This window comes from Plasmodium reichenowi, chromosome 2 (assembly GCF_001601855.1).
Source record: "Plasmodium reichenowi strain SY57 chromosome 2, whole genome shotgun sequence".
NCBI classification, from domain to species: Eukaryota; Apicomplexa; class Aconoidasida; order Haemosporida; family Plasmodiidae; genus Plasmodium; species Plasmodium reichenowi.
In genome coordinates this window covers 571,690-572,072 of record NC_033647.1, presented here as the reverse complement: position 1 = coordinate 572,072, position 383 = coordinate 571,690, and the positions used below count along the sequence as shown (strand labels likewise).

Below are 383 nucleotides of genomic sequence, written 5' to 3'. Positions count from 1 at the left end.
CATTTGGAAATGTGTATTTATTTAACACATCATGAGGTTCTTCATTATATACTAAAAACTCTATGTCGCTTTCTTTTATCTCATGTTCTTTTTTAATTTTATTCATTTCTTCTTGTAATGTTTTATCAAAATTGTGTGATATTTTTTTAGTATAATCCTTTTTCATTTCTTTTTCTGCCTCTTTCTTTTTGGTATGACAATTCAAAGGGTCCTTATTTTTAATTATTTCATTCTGGTTCGTTATATTTTTTTCATCACCCTTATTTTTTTTGTCACCCTCATTTTTTTCATCACCCTTATTTTTTTCGTCACCCTCATTTTTTTCGTCACACTCATTTTTTTCATCACCCTTATTTTTTTTGTCACCCTCATTTTTTTCGTCA

General features: G+C 27.2%; 1 protein-coding gene across 1 annotated transcript in view; it reads right to left on the bottom strand.

Annotated features, from left to right (window-relative positions):
- Positions 1 to 383, bottom strand: part of PRSY57_0215800 (hypothetical protein) — a gene marked incomplete at both ends in the record, with an annotated part of 876 nt that extends 493 nt beyond the window's left edge. The window contains one exon of the mRNA XM_020114434.1: positions 1 to 383. Within this exon, the coding sequence (XP_019970905.1) occupies positions 1 to 383 (383 nt within the window).